General features: G+C 35.4%; 1 protein-coding gene across 5 annotated transcripts in view; it reads right to left on the reverse strand.

Annotated features, from left to right (window-relative positions):
• Positions 1–20,959, reverse strand: part of GALM (galactose mutarotase) — a 96,373-nt gene that overhangs the window by 56,158 nt on the left and 19,256 nt on the right. For 3 of the 5 annotated variants that reach the window (XM_072937891.1, XM_031684990.2, XM_072937892.1), the window contains one exon: positions 2,125–2,213. In XM_072937891.1, the coding sequence (XP_072793992.1) occupies positions 2,125–2,213 (89 nt within the window). Of the gene's footprint in view, positions 1–2,124; positions 2,233–16,623; positions 16,643–20,959 lie in introns of those variants that run through there. The other 2 variants (XM_072937893.1, XM_006215554.4) reach the window with 2 other exon arrangements.

A 20,959-nucleotide genomic window follows, 5' to 3' on the forward strand; every position in this document is an offset into this window, starting at 1 on the left:
AGATTGTAAGTAATTAAAAGGGAACATGCTGAGCTGGTGTGACTTAATTGTTAGCTGGAGTCACCGCAGACACAGTACCGAGTGTCAGTCACTCCATAATTGCTGCTATGGAAATGGCAGCTGACAGGACAGCTCTGGGCTGCCAAGTAGGAAAAGCTTCAGTCTACAGATGCTACTTACTGAAGTGGCTACTTTCTCAGAGCCTCCCTGGGAAATGACCAGTCCTGCTGAAAGTTTCCCGGTCTTTTTTGCTGAACTTAAATCCCTGAGGTAGAAAAGCCCAGGCAACAGCTCTGGAAATTGCTGGGATTGTCACATCTCATGCTGAATCCAGTGTGGTTGATTCCAACTTGTGCCCTTTATGATAGGAGGAGTGTCCCCTGGATACTTCTGTGGGTCTAAGTCCTGTCTGCAAGAACAGGGCAGGACTGGTGGGAGAGAGCCCTTAAGTTCAGGGTTGGGGTAGAGGGAGATAGGTCAAAACAGGAAATGGATCACCCAAGGCTTTTTGAGTCAGCCAAGGTCAAATCCAGTGGGAGCAGTGGGGAAATGCATAGGAGAAGGAATACAAAAATCAGCAGCCAGGATTTTAAAAAGTTGGTCAGAAGGAAGTGGGCCAAGTGATGGGAAGTGGTTCAGGGATGAGTCACTGAGTGGACAGCTTGCCCACTGCACCTGGAGTGTGTCTTGGGACAGGCACAGGAGCTGAGAGGAAATATCTGTATCAGGCTAGACTATGTTCTGTTTCCATAAAGATTCCTTGGGTGGAGTCATCAGTGTGACACGACATTGATAGAAGGGGCAGGATGGGGAGGTATTTGTGTCACCAGGAGAAACTGGCCAAGTGATCATCAGAGTATGAATTCACCCATGAGTCCAGGGTTTGGTCCTCAGCCTTTAGGGCAAGAAACTCAGTCTTGTTAGGGCCCCAGGATGAGTCCTGCTTAGGGCAACTAATACCAGCTACACTCTTAAGACCTCATATATAAAATAAAGGCCTATTTTATTTTCTTACAAGGGAGTTATCCTTTTCCATTCCCCTGGACATTAAAATAAGCCCACTTTGACTTAGACATATTTAGATCATTTTGAAATATGAAAGTCTTATAATTGGCTTGTTAAAAGTGCTGTTGGTTGCAATTAAAGGGTACCCGTGCAAGTAAAAGGTTATCTGTTTGTAACAAGTAATAGTAGGTTAACAAAAAAGTGTTTTCTTTTTTTTACACAATGAGAAATCTGGAGCTGAGCAGTCCAGCACTGGTAGAGCTGCTGAGAAATGCTGACAAAGACTAAGAGTCTGTCAGTTTTTCTGCTCCAACTTCCTTAGCTTATGGACTTTTATTCATGCTTGTCACCTCATGTCACCAACTGGCTGTTGCATCTTCAGGCCTCATGTCTGCTCTCTAGGCAGGAAGAAGGAGGAAGAGACAGCAGGGAAGACAGGGACAAAAGGGCTCTGCCAGTTGTAACTACCCTTTTCATCTGGAAAGTAAAACTTCCCTGGAAATCTGATCTGAGAGAGTTCTGCTTACATTGTATTGGCCAGAACTGAGTCACATGGCTGCTTCTAGCAGCAGAAAAGGAAAATGGAGTGCAATCATCCAGGGATTGGTTCCAGGACCCCTGCTCAAGCCCTTTATATAAAATACCGTGGTATTTGCAGATAACCTATGCACGTCCTCCCTGTATACTTTAAATCATCTCTAGATTACTTACAGTACCTAATAAATGCAACTGTTACGTTAATAGTTGTACATACAATGTAAATGCTATGTAAATAGCTGCTAGCATGTGGCAAATTCAAGTTTTACTTTCTGGAATTTTCTGGAAAAAAATTTTTTTCAATCTGAGGTTGGTTGAATCCACAGATGAGGACTCCACTAATACAGAACCCAAAGTACAGAGGGCCAACTGTATTTTGCTCTCCAGCCTCTATGGTGGGAAAGGGCAAGAGAAGAGAGCATTGTGAGTGGTTTCTGGGTTGCCAATCCCCAATGTCTATCACCAGGCTCCACTGGGTTACATTATTCATGTGATAAATTATAAAGAAAAAACCTTGATGAGAGGTGGGGAGAGAAAATGGTGGAATATTAGGATATATAGATCAAAAATCTCAGGTCTGACCTTTGTTTCCTGGTGGTGGAGCTTTAGAGAAGACATTACTCAAATCCAAGAGACCTCTCTTTATGCCACTCTTCTCTTTCAGATTCCTCCTTGAGAACAGATTAAAAGAAAAAAAACTTTATTGAATAATTTGCAAGCCATAAAATTCATCCATTTAAAGTGTACAATTAAAAAAAAAAGACAAATGAACTTATTTATAAAACAGAAACAGACTCACAGACAAAGAAAACAAACTTATGGTTACCAGGCCGGAAGGGGGTGGGAAGAGATAAATTAGGAGTTCGAGAATTGCAGATACAGACTGGTATATATAAAATAGATAAACAAATTTATACTGTATAGCACAGGGAACTACATTTGATATCTTGTGGTAGCTTACGGTGAAAAAGAATATGAAAATGAATGTATGTATATTCATGTATGACTGAAGCATTGTGCTGTACACTAGAAATTGACACAATATTGTAAACTGACTATACTTCAATTAAAAAAAGTATATAAAAAAAGTACAATTCAATTGTTAGTATATTCACAGAGTTGTGCAACCACCACCCAAATCTAAGTTCAGAACATTATCCCAAAAAGTAACCCCGTACCCAGCAGCAATCACTCTCATCCTCACCCCAATTCCCCAGGACTAGGCAACCACTAATTTATTTTGTTTGAGAACATATTTTTAAAAGAGTGATTTTGTGCAGGAAAGTCAGTATGAAGCACTATAAAAATGAGCTTCCAGGTAAGTAATTCGATTTAAATATATCATGAAAGGCAATTCATCTACTGTGGTAGAGTTTTCTTGTGAAGGAACTGATGCACCGTTGCACTCAGTGAAAACAGAATTTTTAAGCACCTCATCCCTTTCCTCATTTTGTCCTAAAGAATCATGCTGTTTTTAAAATCTTGTCTTATAGTTCAGCCTTTCTTAAAGGTGAGATTTATAAAGATATAAAGTAGAAATAGTTACAAAACTCAAAATTCAAAAGCAAAGTCTCATTAGTGGGAAGCCTTTAATTAAAAAGAAAAACAACACCCAAGGCCTGAAGAGCCCAAATATTTGCTAATTGACAGTGATAACTGAGCCAGGCGCCTTTCCTTCTCCCCTGGGACGGGTACAGCCCCCGTCTCACTTTGTGTTACTTGCAAAAGATAATATCGTTTATCTACTGAAATGAAAATGAGCAAATGGGCCTATGATGCAGAATAATTGCTTTCATTATTGTTTGCGACATTCCCTCTAACTGTCACATCCTGCTTTACTTGGTACTTGTTACATCTAGATGAGAGAAAAAACAGGAAATGAAGCAGGTATTAAGCAAACAACTATGACCAAAGAGTTCCAGCGCTACGCCTTTCTGATCAGAGGTTTGAGGAGGTGTGGAGAGAAACAGAAAATCTGTGCCAAATAACACTGGAAAAGGAAAAACTGTGCCCAAACAGAAGTGAGGGGACATTTCAAATAGACGGCTTTCGATATTGGATTACATACCACTTAAAGACCTTACCCCTGAAGACTGCAGATTTGCATGCTGCTCACTTGGTTTCAGACACAAACTGTAAAGTTTCTTTTCCTCTTAGCTACTTTTCCCCCTTTGCCTTTAATTACTATCATGATCGCAGGGAGACATTTTGGTTCCAGTTTGCCATTAAAAATGGTGTATGGTTAACTTAGATTTCTGTTTTTTTATCTTATTTTTTGAAAGTTAAATAAATCAACAACTAAGTGGATGATTTAATAACCAATAATTTCACCTCTGAAGAAAAGATAAATCCCTATTTTAAAGTATTTTTCCCAACTTAAAATGTTTGTAAATGAGAAAGCATTATTTCTGGTTTCTAGAACTGTATAGGCTTCTTCATAAGCACAGTTTTTAATTCTTTGCTTAAAAAAATTCTTTTGTTATTAAATTTTTGAGGCATGTAAAACAGGATAAAGAAAAATATAATAAACATTCAAGTTTCATATCTTGCTTAAGAAATAAAATGTTACAAATAGATTTGACCCTTTTGTGTATCTTTCATCTAGTGCATTCTTCACTTTGCCCCGCAGAAGAACTAAATTCATACTTGAATTTGGTTTTTATTCTCAGACATGCTTTTATAATTGTGATACATATCCATGTAATCCCTGTTAAAAACAAGACAACAGGCCCCATGTGCAGTCACTTATTTTAAGCCCCATGTCTCCAAACTGAGACTTAAAACTATAGATCAGCTCTCTCAGCAAGGAAATCTTAAAACCGGTCAACCAGGAATTAATTGCCTGACTAGCACTACTTAGGTAATATCTGCCTGCCAGACCCCTATCATCTCCTAAAGGAAAGTAACCTTGGAATAACCAATCTGCCTTTTTGCCAAATACAACTTCCTTCTGCCTATAAAAGCCTTTCATTTTGTACAGCTCCTTGGAGCTCCTTTCTATCTGCTAGATTGGATACCGCCTGATTCATCAGTCACTGAATATGGTCAATATGATCTTGCAAATTTATTCAGTTGAATTTCTTTTTCTAACATCCTAAACAAAATCAGGTTTGTTTGCATATTTTAAACATTTCCAAAGTGAAGGAAGCACTATAATTCTGGCATCAGCTTCGGCTTTGGGAAAGCCAAATAGCTGAATCCTGCTTCAAGATCATTTATGGCACCCATTTCAGGGATCAAGGTATGATCAAAGAATGATCACATGATCTTATAGGTAACTTTACAGCTAATCAGTGCAGCTATACCAGTTACTTGAACAAGACATGTTATTTGGATGTATTGCTAATATTTGGAAATTCCTTTTCAAATATAATTTAGCATTCTAGATATAACTCTGTAAAAAATCTCTTTGTATGCTTTTGTATTTGAAATGCTATCAGTTGTTGAAGTAAAATATGTATTTATTATTGCAAGAGGAGTATGCTGCAATCATTAATGACTTGTGAAATTTGTTAATCTTACATAAAAAAGTTATTAAGAACTTTACAATAGTTAAATAAATAAATAAATAAATGGACAATTAATACAAATATTGAGTGCATGCCCTAGACATATGTAGGAAGAACAATAGATTTTGAGCCAATAAATATAAATCCTTATAGAAATAATAACCCAAGTCAGACTAACAGGTACTAGATTATATCATAATTTTAATAACTGTACAATTGTTTGTATACTAGTACAAAACCTTAAATAAAATAATCTTTAAGAACTCTACTTAATTTTTAGTTTTAAAATTCCACTTAGAACATGAATTGTTCAAGAAACTGTCATTTGGGAAATTCCTTTTTTTAGTGAGGATAAATTAAAAAAAATTTTTTTGAAGTATGATTGGTTTATGATGTGTTAATTTCTGGTGTACATCACAGTGATTCAGTTATACATATATATATTCCTCTTCATATTCTTTTTCATTATAGGCTATTAAAAGGTATTTAATGTAGATTCCTGTGCTATAAAGTGGGACCTTGCTGTTTATCTATTTCATATATAGTAGTTAGTTATCTGCAAATCCCAAACTCCCCAACTTATTCCTCATGCCTCTCTTCCCCCTGCCACACTCCTATAACCACAAGTTTGTTTCCTATGTCCATAAGTCTGTTTCTGTTTTGTAAATAGTTTTATGGGAATAAATTTAAAGTTGAATGTCAATTTTGCCATCTCAAAATTTCACTGAGAGGAAAACTCCAAAATCATGTACATCTATAATAAATCATTTTTTGTTTAGACATAATAAAAAATATAAAATATATGAAGAAAAGAAAAAAGTATAGAGGAAAATTATCTAATCCCCAAATATCTCACTTTTCTACTGACCTCAGGTGAAAACGAATGTCCATTTAGTATCACACATAGGTAGACCACTGACTGCAAGAGCAAAATAGCACCTGACAGTGCTCAAAGAATTATTGTTCATGTACTACGATGTAATTATGATGTCATTAGTAAATAATTAAACAGCAATAAATACTTTAAGTATAATTTCAGATTTATTTTTGTATCTCAGAAGCCATTATTTGATGTTGATATTTATCTTTGTCCTCAACGAAATATTGATTTCAACTTATTGGCCTTATGCCAAAATGTTTATCTGGTGCATCTCAATTACAGTTTAGATGCTATTTTTTTTTATACCTTATGTAATACACTATATACTTTAGTCTTCAATTTGATTATTTTGCTCAACTTCATATTTGTCAGATTAGTTTATGTTGTTACATGTAGTTCAAGTTATTCATTTTCACTAGTGCTGTGTAGTTTAGCATGAATTATATTTACAATTCACTTATCCCTTTTCCTGTTGATGGAAACTTAGTTTGTTGTCAAATTTTACAATTTACAATTTTGCTATGTGCATTTGCGTACATATTGTCTTCTGAGTACTTCTTTAATATTTGTACCTAGAAGTTGTAGTGACATGTTGGACCAAAGGGTGCTTTTTTCCTCATATGTTTTCCTTATAAGTGCTTATCCATGTCTATGAGCTAAAAATATCACTTTTTGAATGTGGACTCCAGTCTTGTCTTCCAGGCATCAGATTTTATATCGCCATCTGCCTAGCAAATATTCTAAGTAGAAATTTGGGTGTGTCACCACCACCGTATGTTTATCCTATCCAAGACAGCTAGCTCACTGTTTCTTCCTAAACTTTCTCAGTACAAAACACGTGAGTGTCACAGTTATAAAAACCTTGGGCATGTGAAACTGTTCTTTACAAAAAAATGAGCATCTTCTATTTAAAAATCTATTTCTAATTCAGATGTGTTTTCCTCTTTTAAACATCTGTATATCCATATACAAACATATACACAAATATGTAGATTTCAAAACCTTGTAAATATGAAATAAATAGAAAGATAGGCTAGCCTTTCCTGCCTTGCTCTAAAGAAAGGGTCAGCAAACTTTTTCTGTAAAGGGCCAGATAGTAAATAGCTCAGACTTTAAGGGCACATGGTATTCTTCACAACTACTCATCTCTGCCATTGTAGTTCAAAAGCAACCATCAATAATACCTAAAGAAATAGCTACGTCTATGTTCCCATAAAAACTGATTTGCAAAAATAAGCAGTGGGCCAGATTTTGTCCATGGGTCATAGTTTGCTGACCCTCTTCTAGAAGATCAACAGTTGTCACTTAATAAATGATTACTTGCTTCCTGGACGATTCTGCACAGAGTTGTACAAATGAGAAGCAGCTAGGTGACAGTTCTGCACATTAACAGTATAATTTGGTGAGCCTGCCCTTGTGGTTTCTGATTTGAGCATTGTATTTGAGATCACTCTGTCTCCTCTGCCTGTAATAGCTTCATATATGTGTGTGTGTCTCCCAGTGAGCACTCCCAGTGGACTCACTCTGTACTTCAGCATCAGATGCTCTGGAACATTACTACTCTCTAGTCCTCCCTCAGTGTGAATTTTCTGTAAACCGTGTAGCCTCTGTTTTATGTCAGATATTTCTTTGCAAATATCACAACTAAATTTAGTGAAAACTGGTCCAGAATCATACATTTATTTATTTAATTAGCTTTGCAATGCTAGGTTTTACCACTTACCAGTTGTGTGATTAGGGCAGATTATGTAATTTTTCTGGGTCTGAGTTTTCATTTGTAAAGTGAGACAATATTTGCTATATAAGGTTTCTGCAGTGATGAAATGAGCTAATGAATATAAAGGATCTTGTGGCCAGGCACATAGTATGTGCTTCCTAATAATTATGGTGACAATAATAGCAAAGACTCCTATTGCACTTGCTGTGTGGTGCATTGTTCATGTGCCCTATGCATGTATTGACTTACATAAAGCTTACAGTAATCCTATACAGTGGTATTATGATCATCTCAATTTTATAGTTGAGAAACTGAGAGAAAAAGAGGTCACACATCTAGAAAGTGACATAGCCTGGATTTACAATATGAAGTCAAATATGGAAGGAGCCTTGTAGTATGGAAGGACTTTCAAGAATTTAACACTATTTCAATAATCTCATGAGAGGAGTGACCCTTCCAAACCATTTGCTAAAGACCTACTATTTCACAATTAAATAGTCTGGGAATCCTTTCTGAAATGTCAGGAAGGAGATCAAGATAATTAAACTGATTGCAGCATCATGAACATATCTAAAAAATGGTATAAGTGAAGTGTTCTTTAAAGAGGAAAGCATGGTGCACATGTAATATGTTTGTATTATCATGTTACTGTAGGAGTACCTTCTTGCCTCTAAAGTGAACAAATACCGGTCTTATAGACAAATTTTCTCCTGCTTCCTCTCTCTGTGTGTGTACAGCTCAGGAACTATTTAAGAGCAATTTGATGCAGTGGTTGCCATGGCAAATACTTTTCATAAGAACTCAGTAATTATTGGAAGCTGTTACAATTTCCCATTATTTAGTTCCAGAGTGATTTGAATGTTCTCACTTTCCCCCTTCATTTGAACATTTTATCTATGTCAGAATTTTTTTTAAATTTTCTCTGCAAAAGACAGCTCATTAAGGACTAAGACACAGCAATTATAGTGAAAATATATGCATTTTTCCCCAAAGAATATGGTCAGTGCAGTGTTATTCTTGTTTATCTGCAGGACTTAAAGCATCAGACTCTGACCTCACATTGTAGGTTGTTTTACACCAGGCAAGAGATCCTCAACAGCTCAGGAAGAAAAAAATATCTAATCATGGAGGCAGTGTTTGTGAATGCTCACATTATAGGTGTGCTCAGTAGCATCATAATGGAATTATACTTCATTCAAACTCTAAAAGACAAAATTTAAATGCAGTTTTATAGCAAGGATGAGTTCTGCAGCTGTGGAAACAGAATCCATTGCCAGGTGTCCTGCAGCTTATACTGTTAATTGATACATGCTACCCAAAGATACCAAGATAATGAAGTATCTTTAAAAAGAAAAGGACTCAACACATTTAGAACTTAAGTTGAGTGGAGAGGGTAATAGATCAGTGGTAGAGGGTGTGCTTAGCGTGCACGAGGTCCTAGGTTCAACCCCAATACCTCCGCTAAAAAAAAAACAAGCCAAAAAAACTTGAGTTGATACAAACAGGATTGAGAAACAATGGGCGGGGGGTACTTTTGTTGTAACCACATACTCATAAAAATAGACAACCCAACAGAGCTAAAAATGTTCAGGTATATCTTAATCACAGTGTGAGAGACTTGCCATGTATCCTTCTAGAGCAACCTTTGCTTTTGTCCCTCAAAATGTAAAACTTCTTATTTTCAAAGACGATATTGTGGAACATCTATTGTGGACTTACTTGGTTTTTTCTTTCTTTTCTAGGATGCCTAATAATCCTGCCCATTAGTGAGTTACCTGGACATATATTATCTCCCTTTTCTTTCTTTCTTCAGCTTCCCTCTCTTCCTCTTCTATCCCCCCCTCTCTTTTTTATCTCTTTCTCTTTATTCTTTCTCTTTGCTTCTTATTTTTAGACTATTTCAAGGAAATCAGTGACATGGTAATAACATAGATATGGGTCATGATGAGTGAGGAAGATTAAAGAAAGAAGAAGGTGTATTTGAGGTCATACGAAAAACTCTGAATTATTCATTCTAAAGTAATTTCTTTTTGCTTTCTCTTTTATTAGTAATAAGTGATATAATTTTTAAGTCTGCATGATTGTGTATTGGTATCTGGGTGCTTCACATAGGTAATTCTTATACCCCTAACTAGCTTCTGAAAAACAGGAACTATTTCCAAACAGAAAGCTTCTTAGTCTTTGACCCTGGCAACTCTCCTCTGAGGCCATCCAGAGTCCACTTTTTTACAGTTTGCCTCAAAACTAATCTTCTCCAAGAATCCTTTACCAATGTATCCCTTGTACTGCAATTTCTTCTATTTAAAAAAATTTTTAAGTGAGTTAAAAATACAGATAAATATAAAACAAACAACCCCCAATCAAAAAATGGGCAGAAGACCTAAACAGTCATTTCTTCAAAGAAGACATACAGATGGCTAATAGGCGTATGAAAAGATGCTCAACATCACTAATTGTTAGAGAAATGCAATCAAAACTACAGTATTACTTCGCACCAGTCAAAATGGCCATCATCAAAAAGTCTACAAATAACAAATGCTGGAGAGGGTGTGGAGAAAAGGGAACCCTCCTGCACTGTTGGTGGAAATGTAAATTGATGCAGACACTATGGAAAACAGTATAGAGATTCCTTAAAAAACTAAAAGTAGAGAAGTAGAGTTACCATATGATCCAGCAATCCCACCCCTGGGCATATATCCGGAGAAAACTCTAACTCAAAAAGATACATTCACCCTAGTGTTCATAGCAGCACTATATACAATAGCCAAGACATGGAAGCAACCTAAATGTCCATCAACAGATGACTGGATAAAGAAGTTGTGGTATATTTATACAATGGAATACTACTCAGAGCAACTAATCTACTTATCTTTAGATGGTCATTCTAAGTGAAGTAAGCCAGAGACAGAAAGAAAAATACCATAAGATACCACTTATATGTAGAATCCAAAAAATGACACAGGTGAACTTATTTACAAAACAGAAACAGACTCACAGACATAGAAAACAATTTATGGTTACCAAAGGGGAAAAGGTGGTGGAGGAGTTTGGGATTAGCAGATACAAACTACTATAGACAAAATAGATAAACAACAAGGACCTACTGTATAGCACAGGGAACTATATTCAATATCCTGTAATAAACTATAATGGAAAAGAAAAAATGATCGTATCAATCAATATTATTGATATAGAACAATTAAATATTTTTAAATTAAAAAATACAGAAATAAATATAAAGTAAAAGTTTAAATATAAAGTATAAATATGAAGTACTAAGTTTTCTCACCTCCCAGAATTAAGTGTGGTTAGCATTTTGGCATATTTGTTTTTCGACTTAATGCATATTTCTCTGTATGTAATAAATATATATATAATAAATATTCCCTACCCATTCAAGTACCTTTGATCCCCACTCATCATCACATCATCTCTCCTCATCTCCTGCAATTATCAACCATGAATTTGCTGTGAATCCTTCAAGTTCATTCATTTTTCATATTTTCCACTATCTTCTTGTTCTGTATCCTGAATGTTTCTTTTTTTTTTTTTATATGGACTTCCTGGTGGTTGCTCTTGCCTTTAAAACATTTAGTTTTCCCTGCTAGATGGGGGGTGAGTCAGGGAGGCCAGCCCTTGATGACTATGGTCTGTGACTCCCCTCTAGCCACCAGATTTAGTAAAGAGCTTGCCCTCTCCTGAGTAAGTCTTGACTTCTCCCTACTACAATTCTGCATCTTGGTCCTTGGTAACAGATTCATGGAAGAGCTCAAATAAATATATGATGTTGCACCTGACAACACCTGTGTCCTGTTTTCTTGGGCTCAGTGACTCAAGAACTTCAACTTGGCTTTTGATTTTTCTAACTGATCTAGTTTTCCTCTTATTTGGCTCCAAAAGCTGAAGACCAAGCATACAGTCCACCTATGTTAAGAGGAAAGATCCTTGTGGCATGGCTTTTATGTGTTAACCACTTAATGGCTTATTTTCTAACCTTTGTTTACCATTTGTCTTAATGTTCTTCATTTATACATTTTATCCCATAGAGTTTATGCATCCCTCCAAGATGCATCTCATTTTTTAAAGACAGGAGAATAAAACTTTGATAGTTTGCAGTAGTGGGCAGGAGTTTTCATTGTTTCTGATCCAGGAAAACTCAGCGATCTGATAAGTAGCCTCAAAAGAAAATTTATAATTAGGAGGATTAATTATTTTTTGTATTGAGATACAATTAGGTGTGGTAGATGTATTCATTTATTATTTTTCTATGGATAATTTGTGAGTCTCCTTTTATAGTTAAATATATTTTGAATGTATTAAATGAAACTCTAATGAAATATGATTTGGAGCCATGCTTGAAGGTATCTTTTGCTTCAAAAACCAAAAAATAAAACCTTATATGCCATCTATTTGAACACATTCCTTCTTCCTTTATTTGAAGGTAGAAATAATGAATATTCTCTTCCTAGGGCATATTGGGGATCTGGGACTAACCTTAAGTAGTTGGTGTATGTAACCAACCTGTGTGTGTGGTCAAGGATGCTGGTATGTGTCTCTCTTATGTTTCTGCACCAGCCTCTTATATTCTCTGAGCCACCAATATTAGAGACATGTTCTTTTCGGTCTTCAGATTTTTTGGTCTTAAGAAATTTTTTTGAAATGTGAATATCCCTTGGAAAGGAAAACCATCTTAATGAAGATTTGTTTTTAAGTTTCTATGTTTCAAATTTGGTTGGCAAGAAGAGTTTGAGCAAATACAAAACAGGTAAGTTGGAGAGGATACTGCGAAGTTTAACAGCAGGAGCAGAAACTGCTTGTAATTTTGCTTAGGATGAGCCCCTAGCATAAGTAAGAGTAGCCCTTTTTCACTTCCCCCAGAATTTTAAGACTTTTCTTCCTTCCATTGCTTCTTTCTTTCCTTTGTCCCCAGATATGAAGTTCAAAAGGTTTTGGTCTATGAGAAAGAATTATTATAAGAATTGACCAAAGAGGGGAAAGTCATTTATGCCACATAGGAAATTTCCCCTAAAGGAAATTTTCAGTAAAATTTTCCTTCAATGAGTCTCTATATTAGAATTTCTCCCTTCAGAAATTCTTCAAACTGTCCCATAGAAAATCAAATTATACAACTTTAAACTGTGGTTTCCCAAGACCATAGTTCCCTAAAATGAGATTATGCATCAGTAGTTGGTGGCACCAGCTTAAATAAATTCTATGAAATTGTCAGCACTGCTGATAGATTTAGGGCAAAACTTTTGCAAATTTTTTTAAGATAACAAGCAAGTACAGTACGACTTTGATAGATTATTTTCTTATTTTAGCAAAACCACATTCTGCTTTGAGAAAGGTCAAACTCAGAGCAAGGGTATAGCTTCTTCTTCATTTGTCTTTCATGAACTTGTCACTTGATAGTAGGCATAGTAAGGACAAAGGGGGAATCTGCTTTATCTAGACACTGTATAATTTCACCTCAATACCTAATCCTCTGGGCCAATCTTTCATGGATTGAGCATGCTTTTATCCTGAAGATGCTAAATCTTATTACTTTGAAAAGTTATTAACTATTCTGAGATTTTTAACTGAAATAAAACAAAAAACTACAAACCTGTGTCTTCTTTCTAGGCTTCTGGAAAACTATGTATTCCCAATTCCACCTGCTTCCTACCCTCTACCATGCCTTAACTTTTCTGTCAAACAATGACTTTCCTGGAAGTGCAGAATTTTTGACGTACTTACTGGTCACACAGTTGAGCCAGATTTTGCCGACTTTTTGTAGTACCGGTTAGATACTACTTTTGAAGAACCAAATAGATGTTTTGGTGGTGAAGATGTAGAATGGAAGAGTGGCAGTTGGCCAGATTAAACTGCATTCCGCTTAGTCTTCAGGAAAGTTGTAACAAAGTATGGGGCTTCTCTGGAGACATTTATTCTTGGGATACAGTGACCTCATGTTTAAAACATAGCCCAAGATTGTATCAAACCTCAGGACTAAATTAAGCTTGAAAACACTGCATAATAACAGAATTAAATTTATGAAATGCACTTTCCAAAACTTTAGCAAGTAACTGAAACCTTCATTGTTGCCAAATGATGTAGCCAGTTGTAGAGAGTGAAAAAAAAAAAAATCCCATGCTGGGAGGCAAAAGACTTGAGCTGTCATCCAGCTAAGATGAACAATTTAATGTGACCCTGGACTTGTTATTTAAACTCTTTGCTTTAGCTGTCTCATCTTGGTAGACTGAAGGCCAAAGGCTGGGCCAGATGACCATTATTAAAACTTCTATTAAAATAACGGAAAAGAATCTGAAAATATATGAATATATATGTATGGTATACATATAACTGAATTGCTTTGCTGTACACCTGTAACTAACATTGTAAATCAACTATACATTAATAAAAGTAAAATTTAAAAAACTTCTATTAAAAAAGTAATCATGCTTATTATAACAAAACAAAATAAAGCAAGGAATTGAAAAATGTAGAAAAGGATAAAGAGTACAAAGGTAACCTATATAAACCATAGTCCCACTTGCACTGATAGATTAATGTTAACATAATTAATCTTTCCTGTGTAACTGAAATCATTAATATATACAGTTTTGTGTATATATACTGCTTTTTGAAAGGTAATAGGTCCCAAATATGTTGTCCTTCACAAAAGAGGCCAGGGACAAATGGAAAGGCAGACCATGTTCTTGGGTAGAAAGACCTAAAAGCATAATGATGATCCCATTAGGGACTGGCAGAATCTATCAAAATTACAAATGGATATGCATTTGGATCCAGCATTCTACTTTGAATAATGATTTCTAGAGAGAGTATTTAAGAAATATTATTCAATGCAACATTTTTTGGTAATAGCAAAAAATTGGAAGCAACGTAAATGTCAATTAGTACAGGCCTTTTAAAATAATATATGGATAACTACACTTTGGAATATTATACAGCTATTAAAAAGAAAGAGTAAGTGCTTTTTGTATTGATTTAGAAAGATCTTCAAGACATACTAAATGAAAAAAATCGAGTTGCTGGGAAAATATGTACAGTATTTTATTATTTGTGTAAAAAATGTAAGAGGACAAAGAATATATATTTTCTTTCACCAGAAACAATCCTCTGGAAGGCTAAACAAAAAAATTCTAATATTGATGACCTGTGTTGGGGTTAGGAATAGGAACCAAGTGGATCTGGGACAGAGTGGGAGTGAGATTTTCTACTGTGTATGTTTTTATACTTTGATGTTTGGAAAATGTGAATATATTATTAGCATTACATTAGAATAGAAATAAGAATGTGATATCCTTTGCTTATTTATATATTATTGATTCACCATGAGCAGGACTTTCATTTGCAGTTTAATTTTAACAGTGATACATTGTACTGAACCATGATACATTTCTTCAGTTCTAAGATGCATTTTTCCTATGTATTAAAATTTATGAAATGAAAAATGAGTAATTTCCCATCTCCAATTGCTATAAATATGCCATACTTTATTTTGCTATTTTTATTGGACATTTAGGTTGTTGCCAAAATCACACTGCCCTTGAATCCTGACCCTTGTACCTCCAGGCTGAGTAATCTAAGCAGTGACTTAGCCCAACTCAATTATTTGTGAAATGGGGATTGTAACACTACCTATTTTGTATGGTTTAGCACCATATTTGGCACATGGCGTAAGTGTTCAGTAAATATCATTCTTTTTGTAACAGAAATATTTGTGGATATATAAGAGTTATTTCTATAGAACAGATTCCTGGAAATGGTATTATTTAACCAAAGAGTATAAACACTTCAGGATTCTTAACAGGTATTGGTAAATTGCTTTTCACAAACTTGCATCAATTATTGGCCTATCAGTAGTATAGTGTCAAAACTAATATGGTATTTTTAACCTTTTTTTTAAATTTGAGAGATAATAGTATTCAAATATTAAATGTTAGGGGCTTGTTTTACTACTAGGTTGATGGAAGTTGGTTTTGTTTTGTTTTGCTTACCTTATTTATTTAACTATTTATATTTCCTCTTGTTTGAATTTGTCTATTTTTTAATTGAAGTATAGTTGATTTACAATGTTGTCTTAGTTTCTGGTGTACAGCATTGACTCAGTTTCTTATATATATATTCTTTTTTATATTCATTATTATTATAGGCTATTAAGATACTGAATTTAGTTCCCTGTGCTAAACAGTAAGACCTTGTTGTTTGGAATTTGTCTTTTCTGGACTTCTGTTCCATTTTCTAACACTATCTTAGTATTTATCTCATTGATTTATATGAACTTTACACAATATTAGATAACTTTAGCTTTATTTTTATGCATTTTCAACTTTTTAATATAATAATTTAAAAAATGAACTCAGATTACCTTTTAAATTAAAAATGTAAAGATATTCAAACAAAAGAGTATATATAGCATATTTTTACAATGCAAAGAATTGTAAAAGAACACCTCTATACTCTCTACTCAGGTTAAGACATAGAATATTTTTGATGTTGCCCTCTGAAACTCTCCCATCCCATCCTTCCCAAGCCCTAAGGTTATCAAAGTTTGAATTTTGTTTCTTGCTTTTTAAAATAGTTTTACCAGGTAATACCTAAATAATATATTGCTTGATTTTGCCTGTTTTCAACTTTTGTATCAATGCAATCATAGTATATACATGCTACTGTAACTTGTTTCAACGCCAGCTCTATTATATATCAGATCTCCACATGCAAGTCTCTTTCTCACTTATCTAGTCTGTTCTGTTGGCCTATTTGTCTCTGGGTTAATACCATGAAGTCTTTAATATTACAGTTTTATAATTAGTCTTAATATTCACTAGGACGAATCGCTACACCTGTTCTTCAAGTGTCTAGGCTATACTTGGCACTTTGCTCTTTCATCTAAATGCTAGAAGAATATTGTAAAGTTAAAAAGAAAACCTGATGGGGTTATGGTTCAGAATTACACTGAATCTGTAAATTACCTTGGGAGAATAGACAACTTTATGATGTCCTATGTATGAAAAAGATATGTCTTTCCATTTATATTTGTGGTAGACAGATTTTGCTGTTTGTTGTTTTGATGACTCTTACTATGGTGGTTTGTTTCCCCAAGTGTTTTATGATTTTTGGTTGTGAGGTCATGTTGCTTGGAACTTTGTGGGAATTCTTTGAAGCCTGGGTTTAAAGTGTGTCCTATCAAAGATACATTTTTTCATACCTGCTAAGTGCTGGGGAGCATTGACAATTTAGGACCACTTAAGCTAAGTTTTCAGATTGGGGGTTTCAGGTCATATAGGCAATGTCAATACCCACAATTTATGTGAGTACACGAGTATCTCAGCACTAAGACTGAAAAAGATCTCCCCTTCACACTGTGTGAGTTTTTTTCTTAGATCATCCATTTAGTGAGTCATATTTACAGCATTCTAGCTTTATCTGTGGGCCACTGTTCTGAACTCTCGTCTTGTGAAAACCTCATGCTTTTCTCCTGCTGCCCTCATACTCAAGAGACTTATTAAAGTTCAAGTATTAGGTCACCAGGGATCAGCAGATACACCAGGGCAAATACTCATCACTTGCTTCTCTGGTTGTTTCTGCTCTCCGCCACCCAACCCCGCCATTTCCTTTATATTTCAGCCAGCTCAATCGCGCATTTGAAAAGCTGCTATGTGTGTGTGTGTGTTTTAATAGCTTATCCAGAATTTTTAGGTGTTCTTTACTGGGAGAGTTACTCTGGACTCTCCATATTGCTGGGCTACCATATTGCTAAAAATTAAAGTTTTTGTCACCTTTTGAATTTTTTTCTAAAATCTCAGCATCTTTTGATGCCTTAGCTTTTTAAATTATGAGAAATTTTAAATACACAAAAGTGTATAGAATGTTATACTTAATCTCCATCCCAATTACTAAAACATCACAAATACATCGTTTGCTGTGACTTTTAACAACCTGGAAATCCAGTAGGTATTCAGTTTTTTTCTCTCAGATTAACATGGTAGTTAAGAACTCTGGCTCTAGAGTCAGAAAGACCAGGGTTCTAATCCAATCTCAAGCACTGGAGAATATACCTTTTGGGAAGTCTGCCGAGACTGCAAGCCTCCTTCTCTTAGAACTGCCTCCAGGAGTGTGCCCTACACTCACATATTATGTGACTGCCTGACTTGACATATTTGATTGGATCAGAGGAGGAGGCAACAAGATTGATTTCTTTCTCCTAATATTTAGAATTGTGATCACTTGGATTTAGAATAAGTAAACTTGAAAGCTAGGAGACAACTACATTTGGCCATGCACATATGGAGAAGCACAGTACAGAAAAGAATGAAACAGAGGAAGAAGATACGCAGAGAATGAGGCAAGAAACTTTGAGGAAGGAAGATAAAAAGGAAGAAATAGAGATGAACTAACCATACAAGTACCCTCATATGAATTCTGGGCACCTCTAACAGACTTCCATTTCCAGATTCAAGTCCATCTCGATGCCTGATGTTACTTCCTGACTCTTGGGTTACTTGTAACACCCCCCTGTTCTTAAATTTCCTTTTTGTGTAGGAGGGGGAGTTTAATTTTGATCAAGTGGGTTTCTTTTTTTGGGGGGGAGGTAATTAGGTTTATTTATTTATTTATTTGTTTAGAGGAGGTACTGGGAATTGAACCCAGGACCCGGTGGATGCTAAGCAAGCACCCCACCACTTGAGCTATATCCTCCCACCTTCAAGTGGGTTTCTATTGCTTTCAATGAAAGAAAACCCAATTCTAGCAATCATTTACTAGTTGTGTAAGTTTAGGCAAGTTATTTAACCTCCTAGCCTCACTTTCCTCAACAATAAAATGGGATAGTAAGAGAATCTACTTGCCAGGGTTGCTGTAAGGATTATGTGAATTAATATATGCAAAGTGTTTCACAAAGTGCTTGGCATATGAAACATTCTCAATACTTAAGATGTTATTTTTTATCGCTGAATTTTTTCCTGTCAGGCCACTACTACGCTGACTATGGGATACTCTGACGCTACCAAGAATAATAATATGCCTCTATAACAACTTGCAACCTAGATTCAGATACACTCCTGGTCTTATCATCCTCTGAAACCAAGATCTATATCCTCTAAGCACTTTCCTGAGAGCCTGGAGTTGGGGCTGGGAACAGTGGAGGAGGATGCCAGTGGGAACAAGTGGTTGAAGTGTCTTTCCAGATGGCCCTTAAGACTGCAGCTGAAGAAGGGGCTGCCTCTGGCCCTGTGTCCATTTTGAAGGTTGTAAGGGAAGTTGTTCATAGGAGTGGCTTGATGGCTGCCAAAGACTCAGAGGCATGCTTCCTGGTATTAGTAGACCAGTTCCCATTTGAGGACTTCTGGCTTAGACTGGTGATTGTTAAATGCAAGTAATCAGGTAATGATTATAGGCAAATCAGCAGATGTGCCGCTGCTGACACCTGTTTCCCTAACGATGCTTTATATTCAGTTAACTGGCAATTAGTGTGCCCATGAGGGAGTGTTACCACCAATACCGAAGGATGTAATTTGGGCCTTGAGAGACCTACAAGCACATCAGTTTTAAAGAAATTCTAGCTTTACTGAGATATAACTGACTTATAACATTGTGTAAGTTTAAGGTATGCAATGAGATGCAAAGGTGTACACATTACTAGATGATTATCACAATGTGGCTAGTTAACGCCTCCATTACCTCACAAAGTGCCTTTGTGTGTATGTGTGGTGAGAACATTCAAGATCTATTCTCTTAACAACTTTCAAGTCTATAATACAGCATTGGTAACTATAGTCACCATGCTGTACATTAAGTTTCCAGAATTTATTCATTTTATAACTGGAAGTTTGTACCCTTTGATTAACATCTCACCATTTCCCCCACCCCCTGGTCCCTGGCAAACACCATTCCACTATCTGTATGAATTAGACTTTTTTAGATTCCATGTGTAAGTGAGATGATACAGTATTTGTCATTCTCTGATTTGTTTCATTTAGCATAATGCCCTCAAGATCCATGCATGTTGTCTCACATGATAGGATTTCCTTCTTTTTTATGGCTGTATAATATTCCAACACACACACACACACACACACACACACACACACACACACACACAATCTTTATCCATTCATCTGTCAATGGACACAGATTGTCCTCATGTTTTAGCTGTTGCAAATAATACTACAGTGAACATGGGAATGCAGACATCTTTTTAAGATAGCGATTTCATTTCCTTTGAATATAGATCCAGAAGTGGGACTGCTGGAATATATAGTTCTTTTTTTATAATTAATTAATTACTTAATTAATTTTTAATTTTTAAAAAAATTTATTTTTATTGAAGTGTAGTTGATTTACAATGTTAGTTTCAGGTGCACAGCAAAGTGATTCACTTATACGTATACACACATATATATTTTTTCTGATTCTTTTCCATTATAGCTTATTATAAGAAATTGAATATAGTTCCCTGTCCTATACAGTAGGTCTTTGTTATAGTAGTTCTGTTTTTAGTTTTTTGAGGAAACTCCATACTGGTTTCTACAGTGGCTGTACCTATTTACATTCCTACCAACAGTGCATAAGGATTCTCTTTTCCCCACATCCTTGTCCCCACTTGCTATCTCGTCTTTTTGATAATAACCATTCTAAGAGATGTGATAGCTCACTGTGGTTTAGATTTGCATTTCTCTGATGATTAGTGTCATTGAGCATCTTTTCATGTATCTATTGGTCATGTGTATGTCTTTTTTGGAAAAATTTTGGGAAAATGTCTATTCAGATGTCCTCCACATTTAAATTTTTTTTCTTTTTTTGACTATTGAGCTGTATTAGTTCCTTATGCATTTTAGATATTAACCCTTATTAGATAGGTGGTTTGCCAATATTTTCTCCCATTCTGTCAGTTGACTTTTCATTTTGTTGATTGTTTATTTTGCTGTGCAGAACCTTTTGCAGAACCTTTTTAGTTTGATGTAGTCCCAGTCATTTATTTTTGCTTCTGTTGCTTGTGCTTTTGGTGGTGTATCCAAAAATCATTGCCAAGACCAATGTTAAGGAGATTCATTCTTATGTTTACTTCTAGGAGTTTTATGGTTTCAGGTCTTTAAGTCTTTAACCCAATTTGAATTAATTTTTGTGAGTGATGTAAGATAGGGATCCAGTTTCATTATTTCAAATGTGATTATTCAGATTTCCCAACATAGTTTATTGAAAAGACTATCCTTTCCCCATTGAGTTTTCTTGGCTCCTTTGTCAAATATTAGCTGACTATATATACATTTTTTTCTGGATTCTTGATTTTGTTCCATTAGTTTATGCGTC

This window comes from Vicugna pacos, chromosome 15, assembly GCF_048564905.1.
Source record: "Vicugna pacos chromosome 15, VicPac4, whole genome shotgun sequence".
Classification (NCBI taxonomy): domain Eukaryota; kingdom Metazoa; phylum Chordata; class Mammalia; order Artiodactyla; family Camelidae; genus Vicugna; species Vicugna pacos.